At 40.2% G+C, this 23,231-nt stretch overlaps 1 protein-coding gene across 7 annotated transcripts in view; it reads left to right on the top strand.

Annotated features, from left to right (window-relative positions):
• epha3 (eph receptor A3) overlaps positions 1 to 23,231 on the top strand; it is an 88,099-nt gene that overhangs the window by 47,978 nt on the left and 16,890 nt on the right. For 5 of the 7 annotated variants that reach the window (XM_031858615.1, XM_031858613.1, XM_031858619.1 and 2 more), the window contains 7 exons: positions 3,406 to 3,765; positions 7,755 to 7,879; positions 13,560 to 13,722; positions 14,010 to 14,115; positions 14,627 to 14,691; positions 15,972 to 16,097; positions 20,024 to 20,209. In XM_031858615.1, the coding sequence (XP_031714475.1) occupies positions 3,406 to 3,765; positions 7,755 to 7,879; positions 13,560 to 13,722; positions 14,010 to 14,115; positions 14,627 to 14,691; positions 15,972 to 16,097; positions 20,024 to 20,209 (1,131 nt within the window). The remainder of the gene's footprint in view (positions 1 to 3,405; positions 3,766 to 7,754; positions 7,880 to 13,559; positions 13,723 to 14,009; positions 14,116 to 14,626; positions 14,692 to 15,971; positions 16,098 to 20,023; positions 20,210 to 23,231) is intronic. The other 2 variants (XM_031858616.1, XM_031858614.1) reach the window with 1 other exon arrangement.

Here is a 23,231-nt window from a genome sequence, read left to right as displayed (position 1 = left end):
TTGAGTTTTAGTGTCCTATGATGGTGGAAATGGTTTCAGCCTGAACAATTTTAGCAGAACACTTTGTTTGTCTTTGCTCCATATTGTTATGCATATACTACAACGAAAATGATATTGTGTATGCACACTGTTTGTTGAATCCAGAGGCTTGTGCTTCCTCTCATCTGTAGTTTTTTTAGTTTGCAGAATATCATTTGTAGTTGGATTCGTACACATAGTGAAGTTAAAGATTGCTTACCAATTCACCGGTAAAAATGGTTTACTACAAAGAGAGTTAACATTCCTGATTTATTTAAAGGTCACCATAGTCATGGTTGCCCAAGATGGTTCCCTACGTGACTCTCTTTTTTTATCCCTCTCATGCAAATGGTTTGCAGATGCAGATACCTCCTACGAGCTTTCCAAAATGCATTCCCCAGAAAACTATAAATCACTGCATTCCCTGATGTCAGGTTATGAATACATCTGTTACTAAATGGGATGGGAGAAAAGAAAAGGAAATGTCTTGCACCATGTTGAGAACAGCAGAAAAGACAAATCGATGGCCCCAGCCATAGACAGAATCCTAATTAGAACGACAGTCACGGTAGGTCCCTGTTGAGATTATCTCAATGCCATCTTGTCAACTAGGCAAATTTCACCTCATTGGGACAGATTGAGCGACACGAGAGCTGCAAATGAATAGATAAGTTGTTGGAAGATAATGATCGTGATTATACCGTTAGCGGTGGGATAGAGGTTGTTTAGAATTGACTCTGGAAATTTGAAAATGTTGGCAGAAAAATGAGAGTAATAAACTCGAACAAATGACAAAAAAAACATACTTTCATCCGTTTTGTATTTCCTGCTGTATTCAACACAGACTTTTATGTAAGAGCTGTCTTAACAGTGTATAGATAAGTATAGTATGTCTACCCCCAATAATTCAGTTTCACCAATTAAAAAGGCATCAATGGATACCCCTACGTCCCACAGCACCTCCTCCAAAATCAAAAGTGCTGGCCGGCCTTGCTGATCATCACCATTGCTAAAACTTGCTGAAAGAACCCATGAAAATCCCCTTTTTTTTCAAAATGTAGTGATCTCCAGTGACGCGGAGGAGGCTGTAAAGTGCCTAAACAGAATTGCCAATACATGAGTCTCTTTGTGAGGGATCGGATATTACGCACACATCCCCTGTTCTGACGCACCATAATTCATCTCAGATGTTTATCTCAATGTATTATTTTGACATTTGGAATTAGTGTATGATTGCCTGCATGTGTACATGTGCATGCCTGCACAGGTAATATCTTGTATGAATTACAGGTCCACGAGTTTGATGTGGTGTGGGGAGTTAGCTGTGTAGGTGAGGCAGAGGCGTGTCAGGGTCAGATTACTATCAAAGAACATACAGTCTCACTTTTAGGAATACACAGAGTATGTTGATATAAGCATTCTTAATAATAGACACTGGTCATGATAGTATCTATTCATAAGCTGCTTTCTCGAAGGAGGGTTTCACTGTGTTAACAAAAGGAACAATAGTTTTGTCAGTAGATCTTGATGAATTATTTGGTGTTGTTTGCTTGACTGAGAGGTCCTTAGAATGTTAGCACTGATATCGATGGTTGGGAAAGATATGGGAGACGATCATGAAACGATAGATTATGTTATTTTGCCGTACGTTTGAATAGTAGTAGCCTGTTACAAAGTTTACCCCTTCAGCGTATCCTTATTTTGTTTCGAATGTATTTCATTATAGGCTTCCAGTAGAGCTCAACCGTGACTTTCCAGAAGTAAAAATCCTGTTTATATTCTGAAACGGGATTTTGACCATAATATCGTAACCAAAGTAGACTTACCAGGAGCTATGGGATTGTGAAACAATGGTATACTCCTGTAGAAGCCACAAGTCTTGGCATGAACGTGTGTTATTCACAATGTCATGGAAAGCACTTCACACAGCTCTCTGTTACCATGGAAATGTTTCCTTGACCGTGAGCGGCTAGTGAGGGTGCGTGTCTTCAGTGTCTGCTCCATGTGCTGCTCCCGCATTTCCAACTTTGTCTTATATTACAAAAATACTTCACCGAAAAGTTTTTCTGAAAACATTTCAAGCGAGGATTAAGACATGCAGTTGCCTAAACTGTTTTGAGATAGACAAGAGCCAGTTTTGAAAGTTTTGGGGAGTTTCCAGAGGCGGCGAGCCGCCATCAGGAATGGTTTATGGGTAGTTCCTTCACAAAAAATAATTATATATACAGTCTTATACCTTTTCCCCTTTTTTTTTGCACATAGTCAAATGTTTTATGGTCAAAATTAACTTATAGTTAGTTGGCTTAGTTTCACTCTTCAAACTCTTTATAAAAGGATTTTCTGAAACGTCAATTGAGTGAATGAATGGAAAACTAACTTCCAGAACTGGAGCCATTCAAAATGTGACCAGTCACTGTTGAGCTCGAGAAACTTCTTGTGACAAATTGTTCAGTTTAGGAGCTGCAGAACTGCCCTAAACTGAAACTATTTTCAAGTATTTGGTGTATCTACCTTCTGATTTCTCTCTTCCGCAAACACAGTCAAAGACTGTAATGCAGATTACCAAGACAGGAGCTATGCATAGTTTGGGAGTAAATTGTCAAACAAACCAAACCAAACATTCTATCTCAAGACACAATCCGCTAATCCCATTCCCCTTCTTCTCCTGCAACTTCTCAACAGAGTTATTTGGCAGTTGTGTTTTGTTCCCCGATGTAATTACAGTCATAGCTTTGATATACAAATCTGGAAATAGTCAGAGGGATCTGTTTGTAATTTTTACTTTCATATGTCAGCCTGAGTTTTACAGATGCTGTCATGCCCTTTTCTTCCTCATACTGATCCAAAAAGAGAGGAAAACTGTATAATTTTGGACGACATACACAGACTGATATTAACTAAACCCTGATACAACCATAATTAAACTGCAATTACAGAGGTGTTTTATACATTTTGCAACATTTACTACATCTTTCATTGATTGAAAAATCTCCAAGTAGGTATGCTACATTTGCACTTTAAAGACCTGTTAAATGGCTAGTTTCTTCCTGGATAACTCACTTCCTGGGAAGAAAGTGAGCCTTTAATACGGACAAACTCCAACCAATAAAGCCATCACTATGTTTTAGAGAAAACCTACCAACCCCCTTTTAGATGCTTGTATGTATTTTACTTGGCAGATGACTGCTGCTAAATCTAATCAATCTAATGTCACTCTGCTACTTGAAGTCTACTATTTTCAATCTATCCTTTATTTGCTATCTTCCCCTTTCTTCTATCACCTTTCTACTAATTTACTTTCTTCCTTCCTTTTTTCTTCCCAATCCAAAATGTTTCTCCCATCCTTCTTTCCTCACCTCCATCCCGCTTCATCTCCTTCTCTACCAGGACCCCCTTCAGCTCCTCGAAATGTGATATCTTCCATTAACGAGACCTCCGTTATCCTGGACTGGAGCTGGCCGGAAGACGCCGGCGGGCGCAGGGACGTCACCTTCACTGTCCTCTGCAAACGCTGCCGTGGGGGCGCCGCTAACGGCAGTAACGCTGGCAACCTGCGTTGCGAGCCTTGCCGGAGCAATGTTCACTTCCTGCCAAGAGCCACGGGCCTCCACAACACCACGGTGACGGTGGGAGATCTGCTAGCCCACACTAACTACACCTTTGAGATCGAAGCACTGAACGGTGTGTCATCGCTGGCACCCAAGATGAGACAGTACGCCGCTGTCACCATCACCACCAACCAAGCTGGTGAGATATCACAACAGATGGATAGATGAATAAAGGCATGCACTCACATATTTAGACAGACATACTCTTGCAAGATGTAGTCTGGCTTAGGTTTAGGTTTTAAGACTATGCGGTTTAGTACAACACCAACACAAGAGTTCAGACACCATGCATATACTCTACATGGATGTGTGGTTCTAATGCATGAATGCAAGTGTATTTTAAATGGAACTGTGGGTAGAACCACAAGTGTATCAACAAAAAAAGAATAGTAGCTACCTAACAAATGGGTAATATTTAATACATCTCTCTTTACTGCACCCTGTTTCTCCCTCTCCCTCTAAATATCCTTATCGTATAATAAACTAGCATGTAGTTTATGTGGTCCAAACATATGCACTCAAACCATCAGAACTGGACATTTACAAGGCGATCCCAGGCCACTATTCTCTTTTTTAACTACCGGGATCGAATGTCTTTTGCAAAATGCAAAAAAATCCTTTAAACAGACACTTTTAAGGTGAGGATGGTTACCTAAAGCTCTCATCAATCTTTTAAACAAATATCTCTCCACGCATCAAGTCTTTAGATGAATTTGAAAGCAAAGGGAAGTGGTGTTGTGAAATTCCAAGAGTGAAATAAATCTAGCTGCAGTAGAAGGCGCCAAACCTCAGACATCCCTGACTCTAGCAAGGAATGTGCAATGTTCTGGCTGTAGTACATCCATTTATTCTTTTCCTTTCCCCCACTTCCTTCAATGTTCTCTTCCACACTTTTCCTTTGTGCTTGGTGATGTTTTTGTGTCTGCCGTTCAGTGTTTTTGTTTTTTTTACTGTTTTACTCTCAATCATTATCTCTCTCTTCATCTGGAAACAGGATCCTTCCAAACCCAACACACACCATGCTGTTCTCTTCCTCTTTATATGGTTCCCTATGCTTCTGCACGCCTTTTTTCTCTCCAAACTTTTGGGAGGTGATTTAGCACTTGGAAGGTGTTTTTTGAGCAGCGTGAACAGATGGGTGTTTCTCTTAAAAGTTGTCACACAGCGAGGTCAGATGCTCCATCACATCCTTGATGATAGGCAGATGGCACTAGCTGTGAATTTAAACAGAGTGGTCGCAGTATATGTCGTGAAGCGTTGCGAGTCCTTTCTTTGTTTGATTTGAATGCACACATGGCACCTCGTTGTAGCTGCTTTATCCCAGGAACATGAGAGTTGATTTGATTTGCAGGTTACTGTGGGTGCTTTGGTTATATGCAGGTAATCAGTGAGGCAGGACATGTCTGTCAGTCAGGACATGGCACATTTCCTTAAATTAAGACATAATTGTGATTGGAATTATGATGATGAGCATGCGCCATTTAGCTTTACCTTTTCAGTTTTCTAGGAAAAAGACTCAAGGGCAAACATAAACACAAACACACTGTAAGGGTAGATGCAGTCTATCATACATATGTGAACTCCCTGAGAAGTAACCTGTCGGTGTAATAAATATGCTAATGTGAAAGGTTGTATGTACACACAATATACAGATAAATTGTGTTGACACACTGACTGTATACAAAGTGACAAGGTGTTGACATTACCTCTAGTGACAGGGCAGGGATGAGAGGTAAATATAGATTTTGTGTGTGTGTGTGTGTGTGTGTGTGTGTGTGTGTGTTTGTTCACATACAGTCCGTGCTCATGTGTCTAGCCTGGGGATAAGACAGGACTCAAATCATATGTCGTTATGAGGAGAAAGGGCAATAGAGATTAAAAGCCACACATTTGAAGTAAAGACCATACAAAATGAAAAAAAAAAAGCTTTGAGTCTTTTATTAGTAAAAACCGTCTGTGTGGTTAGTCAGAGGGATCAGCATTTATATTAGATTTGACTTACACTAATGCTAATAGGGCTGTGCGTGATCTGACTATTAAAAACCACCTTTAGTGTTTGAGCGATCATCACAAGAGATGAATCTTCGTCTTTCCATATCAAGCACATGCACACACGAAGACACGCACCTTCATTATACCAACACAGCCACACAGTCCTCTCCCTCTCTAAGAAAAATCTCCGCCTGCAGCTGCACACCCTCCATCAGCCCTGAGAGTTTACAAGGATTAGGTATGTCAGTGCTCTAGCCCCACTCGTCTATAGTACACTTTCTCTCACATAAACACACGCACACACACACATGTACAGATGCCAAAGCTGTTAAAAGCTGGATTAAGTGTTTCCCTGGGAAGGAGATGTGCTGTCAAGGTGCTGTCAGATAGCTCTCCTTATCCCACCTCCCCTGCCCTCCACTCATTGTCATAACTACGCGAACAACAGAGTAGCTGTGATCCACATTAGAGTAGTCTAGTATCAACAGTCTGAACTGCAGCTGAACTTGACAGAGTGGGTGTAACAAGAAGAAAACACAGGCACATACAGTATATATATACACGCCTGGGCAAATCACTTCTTCACCTGGTTGTTGATTTTCCTCCCGTCTGAACATCTATCTTGCACAGACACGATTTGCAGAAAGAATCGTTCTTTTTACATTCAGAAAAAAAAAATTGTTTATCTTTTTTACAAAATGTTATTTTTAAATATATATGTACAAACACGACAATTTTTCACAAAACACAAATGTGATTGGGGACCCCCTCAAATGACCACCTGTGGGTCCCGGCGACTCCCTGAATTGAAAACCCATCAGTATGACTGCAAAAAAACAAGACCAGAAGAATAGGTGTGATTCAGTGTGCCAACATCAGATCTCAGCAATGCTTTCATGTCATTGTTCAGCATTCCTTTCATTGAATTATATAGCGTTACTGCCAATAAACTACTTTGAATAGTCCACCAGTGTTGTACAGGATAAATAAATGTTCGGACAGCTGTGTCATGTCCCTCACATCACAGGTGAATGATGCTGAAGGCCACTTTTTAAGGCCATTATGGGCCTGGTATGCTGTATTAGTTTTGCAGTTATACCACAGACAGAAACAGAGAGTGACAGCAAATTAAGTGCAATATACATGCAGGGAGTGAGCGAGAGGGAGAGAGAGACGCAAGGAGAAGGAAAAGGAGGAGAGGAACTTGAAGCTGCCTCCAAGCGGCCCAGACACAGTAAATCATTACCACCATAAACCACAGAGCCAATAAAATGCATCACCCCGCTATCAGAACCAGAGGGAGAGGAGGAGAGAAGGAGCAGGGGGTATAGAAACAGATTCTCCCCATCTGGATTCATTACAGGAGAAAAAATAACATCCCGCCGAAATACACGCGAGTGCTTGGATAGATACACACGCACACACACAAACACTGCTATATAATCACAATCAAGAGAGGCTCAAACATTTCAAAGACAAACATGTTTTTTCCTGTGGTCTAATAAAATTAAAAGTCGATGCCTCAGATGCCGGGCTGGCCCTCGAGCTGCCTGGCAATTAGAGAGCAGTAAAAAAGGGAAATGAGGAAGGGAGTGAAGAGCAAGAGAGCAAGAAAGAACGAGGGAGGGGTGCAGGGCTTGATAGAGAGAGGGATGTGCTAAATTACTTGGGACCATGTGAACTCCCTGAGGAAAGACGATGCATGGGCGAAGGATTGGCCGGGAAGATTGGTGAGGGAGAAAGCGCCACACCAAAAGGGACAGGGACAGCAGTGGGACAACGGGGAAGGGATGGTTTGTATGTATAGTATATTCAGATTAAAACACATTTAAAAGAAGATGCAGAGCAGCAAGTTGCTACTAAAACGCTAAAGGACAAGCCGTTTTACTGCATGTGTGTGTGCATATATGCACAAGCCAGTGTTTGAATTCGTGTACATTGTCTCGTTCCACCCACCAACCCTTGGCCAAAGCCTTTAATGGAGCCCCACCGGGCAGCAAACTGAATTAGGCTAACAGGAACCATAGACAATTGCCAGGATGCAACACCGGGGACTGAACTTCCACTGAACCTCACTATGAAGGAACTCACTCTCTCTCTCTTTCACTCTTATGTCTGTCTATGTCTCCCAACCAGCTCCCTCCCCGGTAACAGTGATCAGAAAGGAAAAGACGTCTCGGAACAGTGTCTCCCTGTCCTGGCAGCAGCCAGAAAGACCCAATGGCATTATCCTCGACTATGAGATCAAATACTACGAAAAGGTTGGTGCAGAACATAATCACTGTTAACGCATTGCTTTGTGTGCCTTTTTCAGCAAGGCAGCGTCATAAATTGATACCACTGTGATATCTGTCTTGTCAATACAAGGCTACGGCCAACACATGATGGAATATAAGGTATAAATTTGTGAGCTTTGTAGCTGTGTAACCCATGGATGTATTAAGGAGTAGAGGATACTAACATCAAAGATGGCATTTTATTACTATGTTATTTGCTTACTGGGTGCATATATGTTGAAGAAATCTCTGCACGCTCAAGCTTCCTCATTTTTGGGCCCACAGAACATGCTCTCTAGAGTCCTACTTCAGGCATCCATCCCATGTCATGGTATCAATCTGTTTATCCAACTCTTGGCAAGAAAATGAAAAGTTAATTTTCAAAATGAGAAACTATTGCTTTAAGCGGAGTGTTTGCTGGATTGTCTAATTTTTTCCATGTCTTGTTATCAGCCTTGGGGAGTAACCATATTCATGAAAAAGCTTTACACAATTAGGATATTTAAAAAAAAGATTTTATTTTTTTTTGCCAAGAGCCATCCCAGCGTGAGAAGATGAATTGTCATTGTAGGAAATGAGAGGGCCGCTTCAAATGGTCCAGCAGACATAATACAGGACAAACTGTGACATTTGCTTGTAGGTTAATTTAATTCAATCTTAAATTGTTTTCTTATTTGCATATATGGTATTTAGGTAATCCAAAATTTAGATATTAATCAAGTTACATATTACTTTAAGGTTGCGTTACTTGCCTTAGGTTCAATGACTACATTTTAATAACATTGAGTTAATTGGTAATTCTATCAGAAGACATTTTTAAAGTGACCCACTCAATCATATGCTTGTTGGAGTGAAAAGTCGCATTAGAAAAAATCTCATTGATGGATACTTTAAATCAGTTTTGAAATTTGAAATCCTGCTTCCCTGATACATCGGGAAGTTTGAGAATGGGTTCAAATCTTTGGCTTGAGAATGATGTTGCCCAGTATCTGCTATAACAAGCCAAAAATGTTCTTGTTTTTAATTCGCATCCTCTCCCTTCTCTCATTTCATCTCTATTTCCCAACACCACATCCTTCTCCTCCACTACTTCTATTTTGTCTTTCTGTCTTTATTATTTTGCTTCACACTCCTCCGCTTATGTTTACCTCTCATCCCCACTTTCTTTTATCTCTCCCTCTATTTCTCATCCTGTCCTCCTCTCCTTAATGGAGACACGTTTTATGGCAGACAGTAACTGCGTCTCTGGGGTCACTCATTCCTCTGAGGGAAATTAGTGCAGAACGAATTACACTGGCTTTCAGCACCAATGCTGTGCTATGGCTGACATTTGATGGTGAAATTAGCCGTGGATGCAAGTTTAATCACTCTGGCAGATTCAACGCGCATGTGCGTGTATGTGTGTTCCCCAGATCCCAGTTTGCTTGAATGCCAACAGTGGCCCCTAATCCCTTGATTAGTAGGCAGACAGAAGCTGTTTCCTCTCTAAACTCTGTTCCCTGCTCAGCCATCCTTACCTAAGAAGTTCAAACAGAAAACAGCGCGAGGAAAAGTTAATGACTGATACTGGGTCAGAGCTCAACGCAGCTCTACTTCAGCAGCTGTAGTTTCTTCGATCGCACACACATGATTAGAAAAGCATATTAATTAAAAGAAGATATGGAAAAGAATGAAATACTGGAGTCTAAGGAAGAGCCTGTGTGACAGAGTTTTGTAATGGAACATCTCTTGGCCTTTGCGCTTATCCCTGCTAATCACATCGTCTCTCAGGAATTACTGGAGACACTCAGGGACAGGCACAAACACACAAGTTCCCAGAGGATTCTCTACAACAGCCATACATACCCAGGGGTTTCAAACCCCAGACAAAAGGCTCTTCCATGCAGACGAGCGAACTGGGACAACCAGGGGAGGCCCCCCCATAACAATCCAGGATAGAGGCCTCATCGTGTGGCAGGCAGAGGGACGCTGAGGGCCTCTAGCATGCCATGGATCAAGGCCGAAAGAGGACAAGAGTCGGAGCACAAATAACCCACACCAAGACCACACCATGACTCACTTATGAGACAGAAAGAGGCTTTTAGGGACACATACGCAGACATAATTGCATGAACACATAAACAGGATGGTAAAAGAGAACACAAAAGCAGCTTGAGTTGAGATTAAAAAAGAGTTTTTAGCAAGAAGATGTTCAGATTTGCAGCATCAGCCAGACGCTCTGCTTTTCAATGTTTGTGGTATCGTCTGTCTTTATTTACTTTAAGTTTAAAACAGACATACACAGTGTACATTATCATGTAATCCAATAGCCATTTAGTGATGACTCTAGCTTCTCTTAATGTAGAAAAGTGAACGTTTCGCCAACAACCACACATCGTTCAAACTTAGAATACTTCTTTATAGTAGATGAATTACTTGGAGCAATATATTCCTGTGGTTAAACCAATGGCCGACAACGAAAGTCATTACAGTCATGTTTCATTTATGGGGTTTAAAATCACACGAGACTGTTTTGACCTTTAAGCAGGACAAAGACAAGCTTTAGAAGGGCATTTTAAAAGTTGGAATATTTCATTTGTGTAGGCTTCTCTAGTGTGAACTCTGCAGTGTGAGGCAGAACACAAATATTTATCGTCACAAGTAATTTAGACTGTAACTCCTTAATGCTGGTTGGACTTCTCCTGTTCAAAGTAATGCACCAGTTTTGCAAGATTTCCTGCCAACTGAGAAAAATATGGACTTAATATTCACCCATGTGCATCCAATAGATAATTTGCTATAGCACATCAATTCAGTTCAGTCATTGGAGGTTTGAAGAGCATAAATAACCTTCAATGTACATGGCATCTGTTGTTTCTGAAGTTACATGAAATGTATACTTGTTTGAGAACAACTGGAATGATCACATTTCCACTGATGGATTTGTGGCAATTCAATTTAAAAGGAAGAGACAACGAACTGATAGAGTGCCAGTCGCTGCATTACACTGATACCAAATGAGAATAATATAAACTTACAACAAAATGTATGAAACTATGTATGATACATTTTAACTAAATCAAACGTGAATAAATCCAAGATATATAAATGCAGTACCAGTGACGGATACGATTACTGTGGGAATCATATTTAGTAATACAATGTTCATGCAATCCTACTAAGTAATGCATTTCTCCTGCTTTTATTGGATATGAATAGTAATAAATAACACATTTAGTGTAAGGCTAGTTGGTATTTAAACCGTTTAAGGAAGGTGAAGATGTGAAGAGTTTCATAACATTAGAAGCTGAAGTGGTTCATATCTCGCGACAAATTATTTTGAATTAACTCCACCTAACCTCTCTTGGCCCGCACTGCTCTTCTGGCCGACACATACCATTTTGTCACTCGGTCGTGAAACCAGAGGCCCAAGTTTCCAAAGTGCAAGGGCTGTTCCCGATTTATGAATCCTATATATGGGAATTATTTTAGGGAACGTTTGGTGATAGTCTTGGGAATTTCCAACCCGAAAACTTTCCAGAAGAAGAGAGGTGTTTCATCTTTGGAAACCCCAGGCTGGCTGTGCGATCTTCCTGACGCTTTAACCAGCTAAAGGGGGCTCTGCAGCCGATAAGGCATTTCCAAGTGCACTTTGTGAAAATAGAATTTGTGGGAATAGAATTTGCTGATTTGTTTTTGCATGTTTTATCACTGCAATCTAAAAAGTAGAGAGAGAGAGAGCTTCAGATCCACTTTAATTTGGCCTGTTTATTTAGTCTTAGATGGAAGGAATGCTGGCTCAAACACTGTATTTACAAGACTTCAGCTGCACATCTCCTGTTGTTGGGTTTGCTTGAGTTTGCATCTATATATGTGTGTGTGTGTGTGTGTGTGTGTGTGTGTGTGTGTGTTATACAAGCTATAATTTGCTACAGCTTTGTTTAGATTGTCAAAGTAAAACGCAGCACAGAGTCCATATTAAATTCTAGCAGTGTTCTGGTGAGACACACAAACACACACACACACAATTGAATATTCAATCACACAACTTTTCGGGCTGCAGTTTGCATAAAAGAGAGGTGTTTGACTTCAGTTTCTTTCTCTGTCTGTTTGTATCTCTCGATCACACACACACACACACACACACACACACACACACACACACAAAGGTGCTTGTACCTCACCTGTGTGTGATTTTCAGGGGATCACATGCTGTCCAGAATGCGTAACGATGACAAGCTGCGAGTAGATTTATACATGTGATGAAGAGTTGTCCCAGTGCAGTTCTGGTGTATCAGTTACCTCCTCAGACATACAGTATAGCAGTTTAAAACGCTTTGTGCGCCATAAAACTCTGATCCACTCCATTAATGGACCGGTTTCTTTTGGACACTGTGTGTGTATGTGTCTGTGTGTGTGTGAATGTCAACTTGTGTTTATGCTACTTCCCGTACCAATGAATGCCTCTTTATAACTGGGTCTATAAAATAAGGGTTTGACTATGCCTCAACACGATTCGGCCTTGGATGATTTTTATGAGCTTGGCTACGTTGCAGAAAATGTAGCTCATTTTTAGGATGGTTGGAGTCATCTCTAATAGGTTGTCATTAAGATTTAAGATCAGCCTAGTCCTATTTTCCCCCTATTTAGCAGTTTGTTTCATAGCATCGAGTTGGTTTGGTAATCAAGTAATTGTAAGCCTTTCTTCAGCATGGATTGGCTCAGAAATTTGTTACGGTTATGAGGCACAGACAGAGAAGCAAAACATTTTGTGTAAAATGTTTTTTTTTGTTTCTTTAATTAGAGTAAGGTAAAAAAAAAAGTAAGTGTTTTAATTCTGGTGCTGAATTATATCACGCTGTCCTGTCCTGATAGTAACAGGCTACTTTGTGTAATGTAAAGTTTATTTTGCATTCTACTTTCACATTTATTGTTTTTTTAATTATGACTTAATTATGATTTGTTTGAAGCAATAAAGTTGAAAAATGCCTTTTAATCACACTTCATATATGTTTTCTTTAATAATCTCACACACATGAATAAAGCAAAATAAACCAAACATTTAATAATAAGTAAATTACTTAACTGACTGTTAAGTAATACATACTGTTTCAGATCCACTCGCTTTTTTCATATCTATATCTTTCTAGATGGCTGGATATCTATATAAGTAACACATGACCAACATGAAGCATACTACCGCACAATATATATATATATATATATATATATATATATATATATATATAAACAATAAATCACATTATTGGATTGGGTCCTCCTATTATCCTCAGTGTGGAAATATCACTGCACTCTCTTCTCCCTCTACGTCCTCTCATCTTCTCTCCACCGTTTCTCTTCCTTCCACATCTGGAAACAATGTGCCGAATGCAGCCCTGGTGTGTAAATCCTCCTGTTGTTTTATCACTGGAGATCAGTAGGAGAGAAGTCATAAAATAAGGACATAATTCATCAGATTGTAAAGAAAGCTGCCAAACTGAGATGTTTGTGTGGGTTTCTACATGTGTACATGCACATAATGCATACTGTGTTTTACTATATTGTATATGTATTCATTAATAGTTCCAACTTGGTGTAAATTTTAGTATTTAAAAAAACAAACTGTCTCACAAATATTGAATTCCTTTCTCTGTCCCTCTCTTCTTTTGTCCACCTTGTCTCACAGGAGGAGCAGGAGACCAGCTACACCATCCTCCGTGCTCGGGGTTGTAATGTGACTCTGAATGGTCTGAAGCCTAACACCGCCTACCTGCTGCAGATCAGAGCTCGCACAGCTGCCGGATATGGAGCTAGCAGCCCCAGTTTCCAGTTTGAGACCAGCCCTGACTGTGAGTTCAGCTCAGAATAGACGTTTTATCGTAATCACTTTACTGCTGTTGTTGAAATTTAGACACAGGGCCGATACTGTCCTTTAATGAGAAATAACTGATAATGAATAGTGAGATTATGAAGCCATTGTTATTGGAAACCACTGGGTGATTGATGTTAATTTTTGTCCTGGGTTTCAGAAACTGTTGCGTGAAGTAGTCACTGAAAGATCGCTGATGTGTGTACATGAGCTTGTTATGGAATGAAGTTCAACACCGCTCATTACCTGTTGCTTTCTGTCCTTCAGCAGCCTTCTCCATCTCCAGTGAGAGCAGCCAGGTTGTTCTGATCGCCATTTCCTCTGCCGTGGCCATCATCCTCCTCACTGTGCTGCTCTACGTCCTGATTGGCAGGTCTGTCCGCCAGTTGCTTGACTTGATTCTCATTGAGGGTTTCCTTCTCCAATCACAGCAATCCTCATGCTTTCCCCCTTCAATGCTGTCTGAATGTTGATTGTATGCGTATTTTTAAAAATGGCTGCATACTATATATTTTGATGTTTCACTAGATAAGTAAGATTTCCTCTATTTCTCTTCTGCAATTCCTGTAACATATACTGGAAAAGCTGTATGTAGGTGTGCGTGTGTGTGTATAAGAGAAAACTAAGAACTGTATGTGTGTGTGTGTGTGTGTGTGTGTGTGTGGCTGGAATTGGCAGTCAGTTCTGTTCAGAGAGAACTCATTATAAGACTTACTGATCCTCTCTTGGTTTGTAAGAGCTGGGATTACACACACACACACATGCACACACACACACACACACACACGCACACAACTTTCGCTAGCCTTCTGGCTGGGCCAATGGGTGAAGTCTTATTAGGTGATGTGGCACTACTTATGACCTTTCTCTGTTTGGATTGGCAGGTTCTGTTGCCACAGCAAATCCAAACATCCTGATGAGAAAAGACTGCACTTTGGTAACGGCCACTGTAAGTACTACACCCTGTTTTTGTGAGGCGCGTCTCAATATCTCCTCTCTGCACTGTACCATTCACAGAGTAGTACAACTAGCTATAGTTACATTAAAGATAGCTTGCTAGTTACAATCGGAGAGATAGATTTCTCAACACATCTTTACCGATGGTGGTTGTTTTAGAGCAGCTGTTTTTAAGCTTGAAGTGGTTTCCCCTTTACTTTGGTTCATTTGGTCATATGAGAAGACAGTAATTGGACCGAGACCATGTTGAGAAGACGGTTTCTCGGTCCATTTGCGAACCAATCCTGGAGGCTTCATTTAAATAGGGAACAAGTGTCCCTCAGTGTTACAGCAAGAACTGAGATTCAATATTTATGATTATAAGTTTACTCCGAAAAAAAAGTTATTTTCATTGAGATACATTTTTGACCAGTAACCAAAAGGTCTCACTCACGCGACTTTTTATAAAGTTGAAATTGGACCAATGTGTAAAATAGCTTAAAGTAACAACGTCTGATGTGGACCAACACAAAGGGACAACATGTTTAAGATTAAACTCCCCATTTTCTTGCTGCCTCTTCAATTGCTTGTTCTCCTTTATTCATATACAATGTGTTATTTATATGGAACTTTTAACCTTGACCCAGGTGTCGGCCCCCACACTCCCCAGGCACTGAACTGCGGCCGTCCACTGCTTCCTGAATAGTTTGGATGGGTCAGATGTACAGCATAAATTTCCCCAACAGGGACTAATAAACACAACTTTATTACTTAAAGGATAGCTTCACTTTTTTTCAAAGTGAAGCTATCTGTCTTAAAACTATATTTTAAGTCTGTTTTAAACTATATATCTCACAACAAATGGTGAGTCATTGTAAGTTAATTTGTGTGTATCACGATTCAGCTGCACTTTGATGACTGTGTGCATCATGGCTTGGAGATATGCCATATTGTTCAGCTTAGAAGCATCTGCAGCCACTGTTATTCTAACACACGATCCGATGTTCACTGGCTTCTGATTGCAGGGAAATTCTTTACCAAAACTCAATTATATGAAGACTACATCATTCTCAAAGTTGAAGCGTTGTTGCCCAATGTTCGGTGGAAACATATCTTCAGTTATCCTCAATCTGTTTTGTGCTGTTTTTAAAAAGTAAACTGATCACTAGCAAGGTGATATGTCCTTACAAACTCATTAGATGTTCAGAGGACATATAGCTGTAGGGACACACTTAAGGAGGCACTATTTTTAAATGGTCATGAACTGATGCAACCTGCTCTCTCCTGCTGCAGTTCGTCTGCCGGGTATCAGGACCTATGTGGACCCTCACACATATGAGGACCCGAGCCAGGCTGTGCACGAGTTTGCAAAGGAGCTGGATGCCTCCTGCATCGCCATCGACAAAGTGGTGGGAGCAGGTGAGAATGGACAAAGGAAAATGCTTGACCACACTTTGCTGTATACACAAACACCACGCAGGTCACTTCAGGCATGAAAAGTTAAACTAAGATTAAACAGGAAGTTTATTTCATTTCTACCATTGACCCTCTGAAAACCTGTTGGAATGGAATGTATCAGTGACTTTTACGAAAATCTGCAGACTGTAGTAGATCGTCACTAGTATTTAGTAAAACTAATTATATTCCTACTTCTAACTGCTATCTCAGATCTATAAGCAATTAGCTATTGCCTCACTGCATAAAGTAGGGATGTAAATGAGAGTGCATGGGCTCAGATCAAGCTCAGATCAACGGTTTGCTTAGGTCATCAAAAGGAAATGTTCATCAGTGCAGAAAACAAAGTCACTCCGCATCAAAAGGTGAAAAAATAGAGGAGAAATAAATGGTTTCTTCCTCTCACCGGCCTCTCCTTTCACTCTCACCGTGCATTAACTTTACTTTCACGCTCTATTTAAATGACAAAGACACACCAAGTGCTCAACCGAATATAGAAAAAAAGGAGGTACATGTAGAGCTCCTATACATCTACATTTTCATAGCAGCGGGCTAGTTTAACTGTGTGCCATATACTGCACAGCTGGGAATGAGAAAGCATTTAATGTCCCAGCTTGAGGTCCCTTCTTTCCAGCTCTCCTCTATGATGAGAGGGAGAAATGGCGATATTAGAAGTTGTTCTGCTCACCGTCAGTTGGTTCATTTTTACCTCTCCTCTTTCCTCCCTTCACCTTTTTTTTCTCTTCATTCTCTTTTCTTTCCATTTCCCACAAGCGATCGCTCAATACTCTAATTCTGAACTAGGTCTAATGATTGCAACAGTAAAACACGCTTCCTCTCCTCTCTTCGTCTGCTGCCTGATAACTTGAGCAGAGTGCCGACGGGAGGGTAATGCATTGTGATTCACGTTGAGTGCAGGCAGAATAGATGGAGACTAAAGCACACAGCACATAACAGCAGGCCGGTCTCCAGAGTCTCACCAGCCCTCCACACTGTAAAGCTGTCAGGACGGCCTGCGAGTCTAATGCCTGAATCCACACTGGACTACGCTACACTCCACAATGCATTTTTCATACTATATAGCAGACACAAAGCATATGAATATCTATAGGGCTACAATACACAAGTAGATATTGGCTCATTTATTTTAATCAAATATGGACAAGTCAGTGTCTATTTCTGATATGAAGTGTTTGTATTTCCATTAATTCTAGAATCTATTAACACTACACTGATTCTCTATCGGAATCCCTGTGTCACGATGTACATAACATGAAGTGACATATTCATTTTACACAAATACGCATTAATTACAGGACAATGTTGCAGGTATATAGAGGAGAGAAAAAAATATAATTCATGGACAATATGAGGGGGAATTCATAATATATGTAATTAATACCACTATGTGTATCATCCCTCTTAAACAAATATCGCTTGAACCCTCACACACAAAGAAGGCCACGCTACAGTAAACTATACATTTTTAATGCGCACAGTGTATAGCCAAGACAAAGTATCTTTATCTTAGTGCCTCTGAATACTTACATAAAGTTCAACATCACATTGTGTTTAGTCTATTTTCGTCTGTGCTGGAAAGCAATAGGGAAATCAAATAATTGCCTTGCTTTCACAACAACAACAACAAACTTAAGGTGCTAGAAGATTAGAACCACTTGGGGCAAACTCTGTTTGGATAGTCAGATACACTTAGCTTAAGAATCACACCTTTGTTCATTTATACCTTTAAGACAAAATGATGATTATTTTGTTAGCATTAAGCAGCTCCCTTCAGGCTTTGACTCTTTATTGTTTCTGGGACATACTGTGTTGTTGTTACATCTGAGTGCTGCTAAAAAAAATAGTTTTACAGGAATCAACTTTCAGCAACCAGTACAGAAGTAGACACAGCATACCTTAGAAAATAGAGAGAAAACCGTCAGCCCATTGAGTTATAGTACAGTATATGTTTGCTGAACTCAGCTAGTTAAGGGAGTGGGACTTCAGCTCTCTACTCTTAATCTATTATAAAATAAGTACATTTGAAGTGAACACCGGAGGTGGACATTAAAGTTTAAGCCGTGATGTAAACATTTTAGTCCGTCAGCTTAAATACAACTACCCACCTGTGTGATTTTTATGAGACCACATGAGCACTCCAAACAATACACGACTTACCTCTTCCTTCTCTATCCCTACCGCCATCCCCATCTGTGTACATTAAACAAGACTTTGATCCTCTTGCCAATCGGTGATTGTGTGTTAAAAGACAGAACACGCGCTCCGCTCTGCTTCCATGGGTCGGACTTTAACATCAAAGTGGGATACCGTGCTCTACTCAGGAAAGGAGTGAGTGTCCCTAATCAAGCCTTATTAGACCGAGATCTTCTTTCTTCGAGTGACCACATGAAAAAGATGCCTTGGCTTGGCTCGTCTGTCCACTGCTGAGGGGCCAGAAGAACAGGCATGCGTTTGGTATTTAGCCATGTTGTAATTAGTCTGGCTTAAGTTTTTCCAGACCCGACTACTTTAAGTCCAAGGTTTGACCCATGCTCTGTGATCCAGAGCTGCTGTGGAAGATGATTGTACTGGACTGCGAGAGATCGGCGCATGTCTTAGCTCTGACATCACCTTGCAAGAGCACACGCCATATGCATATACAATATGGGGTAAAACACGCTCACACAGGAGCAGATACACGCAGATATACTCATTCCACTCATCCATACAGTCCAGCCAAATCCTTTGAAGTGGCCAGCCTGCTTACAGAGCTTACAGTACTCGGGGAAACTCACAAAACACACACTTACACACACACACACACACATGCACACACAGGCATGGGCTGAGAAAAACACACACACCCTCTCACCAGCAAGGAATGCTAATTGATCTCTCCCAGGGTGGATGTTGAGTCACGCTGCGTTTTAATACGACACTGAAAGAAAGTTGAAAGATCACTTTGCTGTCTGCGTTATTTGGACTGTGGATTTTGGGTGGATCAGTTTCAGTGTATTGCTACACATGGTGTAATTACTATAATTGGTGGTCTATCACATAAGTATGCAAGTATGCAAGGATCTCTCTCCAAAATCAACAAATATTCTCTCTCATTAATTGGAGTTAAGTAATGACAGGGTAATCATCAACATCCTCTTTGATCAGATTCTTCATCTTTGACTCTAAGTGTTCACTGCATCTGTTAAAACTTTACATTGTGACCCCTTAAACAACAGTTAAACCACAATTCTAAAACAGAACTGCAAATACAGTACTTATGCCTAATGCTAAGCTTGTTAGCAATGCTCTTAGTGGTTAAACAGACCGAGCCACGGGTTGAGTGACTTCAAACAACTTGAACACGGCTTCTCTTTTTGGTTGTTGCAGCGGCTCAATGGAGGTGGCGAGTGTACAGTTAGCATGACCCATAGTCTGAATGGACACAACTAACCTAAGAGCCAGGTTGAATAATGGTATAATTGTCCTTACAGTGTTAAAGTATTTGCATTGATTCGAGGTCAGTATCTTGTTGAACCATAGATCATTTATTAAACTTCTATGGGGAAATAAAATCTGAATGTTCATATCTTAGCATCATGTAATAGCTATCATTTAAGCATATACATCTTAATTTCGGATGGATTTTCAAATTCTAATGATTTTTTAGAGAAATATGTATACCTACCTATACCTATACCTGCATTTGCATCATCCTAAGACCATTCAAACTCATAGTATTAAACATAAATCCCTGTGTTGCATAAGCAGGGTTTGATATTAGTAAAGCAAATTCTGAGATGTAAATGTTAGAGATAAGAAAACAAAAAAAACAATTAAGAACACGTCTCTTCATTTTGTGTTGTTTCATCTTCCCTGATAATATCCTTTAGGTGAGTTTGGCGAGGTGTGCAGTGGTCGCCTGAAGATGCCAGGCAAGAAGGAGATATGTGTGGCCATCAAGACTCTTAAAGGAGGATACACAGACAAGCAGAGGCGGGACTTCCTCGCCGAGGCGTCAATCATGGGACAGTTTGACCACCCCAACATCATCAGGCTGGAGGGGGTGGTAACACGCAGTAAGTGCATTCAGACATAAAGGCATATTGAAGGGAATTAACTGTTATTATTGTTATCATATTATTGTTATTATATTATTATTATTATTATTATTATTATGTTAAATTAATTGGAATTGTCCGAACAAATTAAATAAAATACATTTTGGGAGACAATTGGTAATGATGCTTAACAAATTAGTTTTAAGCACAAGAACAAAACGTAATAAAATAGAACACTATAGAGTAAAATAAAATAGGATATTAAGAGAGAACAGAGGTATGGTTTTCATTACGCATTACAGATGTGGTTTCTCCAGGGAGTCTTTTTACTGATTCCGGATTTGCATTTGTTTTTGACAAATGGCTCTAAAATGTCCGATGCTTTTATGAACGAGAGCAGGAGTTTTATTGAGTTGCCGTGGTGTAAATCTCTGCAGATCAATGTGCTTTGATCAAAGCCTGTGTCCAAAGCAGGCATAAATCCATATCTCTGAGTCTCTCCCCTCTGGGCCTCTTTATAAGACTATCATTAGCACACAGAAGGCCTCTTTAAAAAGGAATGACTACAGAAAAGGGAAATAATGACTCTGAACTTTGTCGCTGAGAAACGGGCCTGGCCTCCATCTTTCCCTGCGGCACCAGGCTTGTTAAGTAGTTCTGTGTGGTTATTCTAAAGAGTAGAGTGAACTACATGGAGAACATTCCTTACTTTCTTCTCCTTTTCTTCATCTCTCATTTTCTGTGTAATCTCAATGCCTTAATTGCTCCCTGACTCTTAGACTTTAGCCCTTTGACTTCAGTGACTTAATAGCATGACTTCTTCTAACCAAAAACAGCATCGCAAAGGAATTATAATGTAATGTACAAACAGCAACAGACAGGACACTCAAACCATATTGTGTTGATTATTTAATCATCCGTCTTTTTTCTGTTTCTCTTAATTCCCTTTTTCAGTTGCAGTTTGTGTAGACAAAAAAAAACACTTAATGACACAAAAACCACAAAAAATAAATAAATAATAAGAATCAAAATAATAATAATAATAATAATAATATATGCTATTGAATTTCTTTAAGTTACCACATACTTTTTCTGTGAAAGTTGTGGTAATCAGTTAAAATAAAAGGGCCGTGAATATATTGAAAATATTCCGTAAAAAAGAAAAAAAGAAAGAGGACCCAGTTTTGGACCCAGTATAGAATTTTTACATTCGAAATTTTTTATTGTTTTTGTTCAACAAAATGTTTTACTTGTACTTCTGGAAGGAAAGCACATTCACTGACAAATTGAGCTTCGTTCCTACCTCCTTGTTATTCAGCCTCGAATACCTGAAAATGAAAGAGTTTTTATGTTCGCAATCCTTCATCATTAAACTGTTTGTCTAATACATCTTACAGTACAACACTTTTTCTATTAATGCTGAGTAGGTGAAAAATGCTGCAATAACACAAGACTGTGGTTTCATTTGCTGATTTTAGACTAATAGGGGAAGCCCAATATTCATTACTGTGTGTGTGTCTGTGTGTGTGTGTGTGTGTGTGTGTGTATACATGACATTTAAAGGGATACCCTGAACAGATGTGCGTGAGCTCTGGCAACATGAGTTCATGGGATAGTTTTAGGAGGTCCATTTGATATGCTCTCGCACACAGACACACCTACACACACACTGCTGTAGGGTGATTTATTAAGCTGCTCCTGTTAATTCTTAATAATCCTGAGACTTTCACACCCCATTTACCTTGCTGCTGCTTTTGGCTTATCCACAGCCTGCATATTTGCAGGCGCACGCACACACACACACACACACACACGCACACACACGCTCACAACACTCACACTTGTGTTCACAAAATAAAGGGGCTTGGGGGCCTTTATCTTTGCTGCTAATGTTGAGAACAGAGAGAAAGAGGGAAGGGAAGAGGGCGGAAGACAGGAGGGAGGACCGGGTGTGTGTGTTCCCGTCTGAGACTATAAAAGCCGTCCGCTGGTAAACGGAGCGATCCATCACAGCCTTTTAGGGATGGTGGGTGTGGGTGGAGGGTGTCGAGCTGTAGCTGTTTTTCAATGATGGGAGAGTTTTTACGTTGATAGTAAGAGATTGTTTTATCTATAAGTCTCTTTTACAGTAGCAAAAAGCATCAGTCATTGTGAAAAACAAAAATGAAAAATTGGGTATGTATTTTTTTAAATGTACAACCCTTATTTAAGTCGAGCACACCCTCTGTCTTGGCTCATTCACTTTAAGCAATTTCGTATTCTTTTTTGTCAGAGTCTGATTGACTCATAGGGGCATTTTGAATTGTTAGTCGGAACAAATCTGCTTTGATTTAAATAAAGATATCAAGTCAGCCAACTTACTAATGTTTTTCCAATCAGAGTATTAGATTTGTTTCTTTTAAAAACCTATTCCATCCCCCTCTCCGCTCAGCCCCGTGTCATTCCCTTAAACAAAAGAAAAAAAACAAGTATGTGTCTTGCCAGATGTGGGGTGGTTTCACATGAATACATGCAAGAGGGAAAAAAGGAAAAGGAAAGGATTGGGTGATGGTGAAAGAGAGGTAGGGATGAGGAAAGGTAGGTCGGGAATAAAAGAGGGCAGGGGGAGGAGGGAGGTGGGCACAGAATAAAATGGAGAAGAGGCATATGGCTGGTGGTAAGTCAAGAGTGAAGCAGGGAGAACAAAGCCATCTGGGACACAAACAAGTCCCGACACTGATGCTGTTCATTTAACAATGGCTGATTTAAAGGTTTCTTAAACATTTTTTTTCCTTTTCCCCCCTGTAATAAACCTTGTGATGGCCGTAGTCTGATCAGGTACAGATGAGAGCAGGCGACGTGGATTTACAGCCAGATCTTCCACAGAAATAAAGATGTCACACTTTGACAGCTGACCTGCTGGGACCCTAAAACAATGACTAGGATCATTTTATTCTGTTGAGTGTGTGTGTTTGTGTGTGTAGGTGTGTGTGTGTTTGTGAAAAGAGCTCAACCTGGTCCTTATCAGGGCCCATGTACATCTGCTTTAAGTGAAGTTACA

The sequence above is a fragment of the Anarrhichthys ocellatus genome, unplaced genomic scaffold (assembly GCF_004355925.1).
Source record: "Anarrhichthys ocellatus isolate YVR2014 unplaced genomic scaffold, GSC_Weel_1.0 scaffold20, whole genome shotgun sequence".
In the NCBI taxonomy this organism is placed as follows: Eukaryota; Metazoa; Chordata; class Actinopteri; order Perciformes; family Anarhichadidae; genus Anarrhichthys; species Anarrhichthys ocellatus.
The sequence above is the reverse complement of the archived record's forward strand: the minus strand, read 5'-3'. Positions and strand labels throughout refer to the sequence as shown.